The 5,000-nt window shown below is 35.8% G+C and overlaps 1 protein-coding gene across 1 annotated transcript; it reads left to right on the top strand.

Annotated features, from left to right (window-relative positions):
- Positions 1-49: 49 nt before the first annotated feature.
- Positions 50-1,563, top strand: LOC138003190 (tubulin polymerization-promoting protein family member 2-like). The gene is made up of 3 exons (XM_068849150.1): positions 50-312; positions 424-571; positions 1,189-1,563. The coding sequence occupies exons 1-3, from the start codon at positions 128-130 to the stop codon at positions 1,291-1,293; spliced, it is 438 nt and encodes a 145-aa protein (XP_068705251.1). The 5' UTR covers positions 50-127; the 3' UTR covers positions 1,294-1,563.
- Positions 1,564-5,000: the final 3,437 nt, after the last annotated feature.

The raw sequence follows: 5,000 nt of genomic DNA, 5'->3' as shown, positions 1-5,000 counted from the left end.
TTTCTTCTTTTGAAACGACGCGAACCTTCCAATTTTGAGCCAGCTGCCGTCTCTGCTTGTTTAAAAATCCTACAGTGTATTTCAAAAATCCTTTAGGTCATATCTCACCAAAAAATTGCCGGTTAGAATGTCTGATGAACAGCTTCTTGTCGTGTTTAAATCGTTCTGTGCGTTTGGAGCTGGTGGCATGGACGCTCAACCTATGATGAATAATGCAAAATTTGGGAAATTATTTCGCGCTCTGAAACTGTGCGACAAAAAATTTACGTCAACTGACACGGATATAATATTCAATAGACCTGAAGTAAAGAGGTAAGCCTAAATGAAGGTTTTAATTTCATCGGGTTGTGTTGCAGTATCTCATGTTATCACTCGTGTTAAATCTGAGTTAATTGTTCCACGGTTGTTTCCTCCTCTTTGCAGCAAGACAGAACGGAAGATCGGCTTTGAAAGTTTCAATAAGGCCTTGGAATTATGTGCAGAGAAAAAGTACGGAAGTAAAGACGACGTGCAAAAGTTGATCGACAAAGTCTGTGCTGGAAAGGGTCCAGTTTGGAGCCACTGTGAGTTTGTCTTGTTATTCCACCACAAACGAAACCCCACAAACAACACTAACACGAAACCTTAAGGGTATTTTTTTTAGTTTCAAGAAAGCTTTCATTAATTACGTATAATTGAAATTTTCCTTTACGTGAGAACTAGACGGTGTTGTGTATAAATAACTTTCCACCTCCCCGAGTTTGGATGACACTTAATATCACTCATCAACGACTTGATATCCACATGCAGGGAGGGACATATAGAATAATTCTTATTTTGACAGCCTGTTTTATTAACATGTATTGTTGTACTGTATTAATGAAAGGAAGGCGTGCACAACACACAAGCGTGTGTTTAATAGTTAACTTAAACTTTGATATAGTAACTAAGAATTTGCACGGGTCGACAACGTTCTCGGTTTCGTAAACAAACAATTAAGTCAGTTACTATGCAACTCGAGAACAGGTCCTAAGACAACAAGTTCAACTTCAAGTGTTTTGTTATCAACTGGTGAAAAATATAGAATAGGATTCTCAGAGTAGGGTGGATAGAATGGTGCAGCCTGGAGCAATTTTTTTTCAATACTAGGACGAGCATCCAATAATTGAGCTAGAATTTTCTTGAATTTTTTTTTTTTTTTTTGGACAGAAACAAAGCAAGTCAGGTTCTGTTGATCGAATGACTGACACTTCAAAGTACACTGGATCTCATAAGGAACGGTTTGATGATAGTGGCAAAGGCAAAGGCTTGTAGGGTCGAAAAGACTTTGATTCTAATGCCGCTGAAGGGTACGTTGGTGGCTACAATGGAAAGGACACTTATGACAAGACACACTAGCTTCGGCATTGAAAAAAATGCACTTGTAATGTAAGGTGTGACTTTCTGGTAAAACTCTTTATTTCATAGTAGACTTATACAATTGTGCAGTCCCTCTCAAGGGGATCCAAATTTTTACGGACCATTTTCTTCTCATGCTATTTTCCTTTCTGCCTCAGTGAGTCTAAAGCCCGGTTTACACTACAGAATTTTTTTTGGCACGGCTCCTGTAAAATTGACACGGGTGCCAAAAAAGAGCACAGCAAACTTTGTTTACACTACACCATTTTTACCGTACCAAAAATACCGTACCAAAATTTTTGGGCCCACGTAACGTCTCATGGAGCCATGCGCAGTTCAACTATAATGAAGAACGTCCGCGTGATTTTGGTGGAGAATGAGCCGCCATTTTGAAATGTACTTTAAAAAACCGCTAGCCTATATGAATTAAGGCTTTACAAGTTTGCTTTGGCATTTAGCTCATGTTAAAATTTACAAGTCGAGGCTTGGTGGTGAAATTAGGAAGTTAGACGTTATCACGCATAAGGGCTGTTGTCCCTCACTATGATCGAATAATGTGTGTATTTTATATTGGTACGAAAGATATTGAGAACAAGGATATTTGGTTGCGGCTTTAACATTCTGTCTAGCGTTAAATCAAGTTCTATTGTTCAGTGTTCCCTTAGGGATTCAACACCAGTGAGTTGACACTAGAGTACTGTCAACACTAGTGCACTAAGGTGAAGCATTGCGGTTTATCACTATACCATGACTAATTATCACTTATGATATATCAAGAAATATCTTGTATGTTTCTTGTAAGCAATGTTGATAATATCATGATTAATCAATGGTTTTATAAGGGACTGATTTTTTGATATTCCGCATTAGGTTTTTATCATATAAGCATAATTTATCATGATATTATCAGAATATTTAATTAAGTAAGAATTTCTTCTTCCTCCTGTGATATAGTGATAAATCATGATATTATCAGAATATTTAATTAAGTAAGAATTTCTCCTTCCCCCTGTGATATAGTGATAAATCATGGTATTATCAGAATATTTAATTAAGTAAGAATTTCTTCTTCCCCCTGTGATATAGTGATAAATCATGATATTACCAGAATATTTAATTAAGTAAGAATTTCTTCTTCCCCCTGTGATATAGTGATAAATCATGATATTATCAGAATATTTAATTAAGTAAGAGTTTCTTCTTCCCCCTGTGATATAGTGATAAATCATGATATTATCACAACATTTTTATTAAGTAAGGTTTTCTTCTACCCGGTAATAGAGTGATCAATTGTGGTATTCTCCAGCTTTATTAGAGAATTTTGATATTATCATGATATATCAAACAATCACTGTCAGTGTCTGTTCTTCTTTGTTACATGATAAAATCACTTGCGTAAGACATGATTTGAGAATGAGAGTGATACATGATATTATAGCTTGCTATTCAGAAATATATTTTTCCATGCTATTCTCAAGATTTGAGAGTGATACTTTGATATCTCAATTTACCACTTTTTCAAATTAAAGATTTGATGGCGACAATTACAGAATTTGCAAGCGAAAATTATTGAGCAACTATCATGATAATCTCAAATGATAATGATAGTTTAATATTTGACATGCACATTATGATGAAAATGATTCCTCGATATTATCATTCTATTATCACCCAAATATCAATAAAATATCCAAATATCAAGTCTCAAACAAATAACATCCTATCAAGATATTTTGATAAACCGCAATACTGCACCTTAGTGCTACGTACATACGTGGGTGATATGTTTACTAAAATTTAAATCACTATCTATCAAAACTCCAAGTAATTTCATTTCATCCTTTTGCTGAAATGTCCTCAAGTCCAATCTTTATATTCATAGCTTTGTCAGGGTACTTTCTGTCTGAGCCAAAAGCGATCGTTTGATACTTCTTAAAATTGCCTTGCAGTAAATTATGATCGTACTATACAGTGATCTCGTCCCGTTACTTCTTGAAGTGGTCTTGCACGTTTTGAAGTGTAATGCCCGATACAAACACCTGGTGGTCATCAGCATACATTGAGATATTTCTGTCTGTAAAGAAGTAATTCAAGTCATTTTGGTGAATATTCCATAACAAAGGGCCATAACAAGATCCTTGTGGGCATCCTCTTTACAGAACTATCCATTGACTTAACATTGATGGGATTTTGACTCTATTTTGCCTATTATGAAAATAGGAACGAACTAGATCTAGGGCTTTGTCCGAGAAGCGATATGATAAGAAGAGGAGAGTAAAGTGAATCAAATGTGAGGATGGGGTCCATGAATTTTGTAATTTGTTTGCTCAATAACTTTTCATAAATGTTACATACAACAGGTAAAATAGTGACTTATCTATAATTGCTTGTGTCATGTCTATCATCTTTTTTTAAATACAGGTGTCCATGTACCCCTTTTTCAAGTTTCCGGCCATGCTGCCGTCTCTATGGAAGTGTTGAAAATCGTACATTATGATGGGGCAATTTCCTTTGAGATCATTCTAAGAAGCCTGAGAGGCAAGCCATCATGACCCGAAGCCTTATTGACATTCAGACTTTCCATTTCTTTGATTAACTCTGCTGGCTGTACGTTGCAGAAAGTGAAAGGTGGTCTGTCAGATCCACTCAGCGTTTCCTTTATGTTTTGTGCACAAATATGTGCGCTAAAATTTTCTTCCTTTAAGTTTAGGGTTAGGGTTTAAGTTTAAAGTTTTATGTTTAAGTTTTATGTTTTGTGCACAAATATGTGCGCTAAAATTTTCTTCCTTTAAGTTTAGGGTTAGGGTTAGGGTTGTTTGCCATTGTAGAGAAATAGTCAGCAAAGTGTTCCGCAACAGTTTCCTGATTTGTTTCTAGTTCACCGTTTATATTAAGAGTGATTTTGTCTGCAGCACATTCATCCATTTTATGGTTCAAGAAGGGATTAAAGGTATTGTAGAATTTCTTAGGGTTAGAGTTCAGATTATTTTATACCTTTTGCCAGTAGGACTTGATTGACTTGCTTGTTAATTAGGTAGACTCATTACACCATTTGTTTTTGAGTGCCAGGTTTGACTGAGTTTTGTTTTTACTGAATTGTTTTGAAACTTCCTATTGTTTCTAATAGCTCTCTTTCATTCGCTTGTCATGTAAGGGACGTCTTGTGCGTCTTTCAATATTCTGTATACTAGTGCATGGTCGCTCAGCTCAGTATTAAAGACATCACATCCTTGAAACAGATATGGCTTGTTAGTGAGAATGGTATCCAGAAAGGTTTGGCTATGCTCTGTTATTCTAGTGGTTTTATCAATTAGACAGGAATAGCCATGTATATCTTCCAAATCCAACAGTATCTTGCCCTCTCTTCGTTCAGGTCTCAATCGATCTAGATTAAGATCCCCAAGAAATATAATGAATTGGTTTTGACGTGAAGCAAAGGTGCAGATGTCATTCAATTCTTCTTCTAACCTGAGGTAGTAGAGCTCAACGATATGTTTTTGGGGTCTTTTGATTCCCACCACTACTACATCATGTTTTCCAATTTTGGCTTCAACAATTAACGTTTCAATAGTTGAAAATTTACGGTGAAGTGCTAATTTCTTGAATGGTGATCTCGAGGATAC

The sequence above is a fragment of the Montipora foliosa genome, chromosome 5 (genome assembly GCF_036669935.1).
Source record: "Montipora foliosa isolate CH-2021 chromosome 5, ASM3666993v2, whole genome shotgun sequence".
In the NCBI taxonomy this organism is placed as follows: domain Eukaryota; kingdom Metazoa; phylum Cnidaria; class Anthozoa; order Scleractinia; family Acroporidae; genus Montipora; species Montipora foliosa.
Note: the sequence above shows the minus strand (reverse complement) of the source record. Positions and strands in the feature narration are given on the sequence as shown.

What these genes read in the sequence shown, in the direction of transcription:
- LOC138003190 (XM_068849150.1), top strand. Translation starts at nt 128, where the DNA reads ATGTCTGATGAACAGCTTCTTGTCGTGTTTAAATCGTTCTGTGCGTTT. An exon ending in AATAGACCTGAAGTAAAGAG is followed by an intron (nt 313 to 423) that starts GTAAGCCTAAAT and finishes TCCTCTTTGCAG; the next exon opens with CAAGACAGAACGGAAGATCG. An exon ending in TTTGGAGCCACTGTGAGTTT is followed by an intron (nt 572 to 1,188) that starts GTCTTGTTATTC and finishes TTTTTTGGACAG; the next exon opens with AAACAAAGCAAGTCAGGTTC.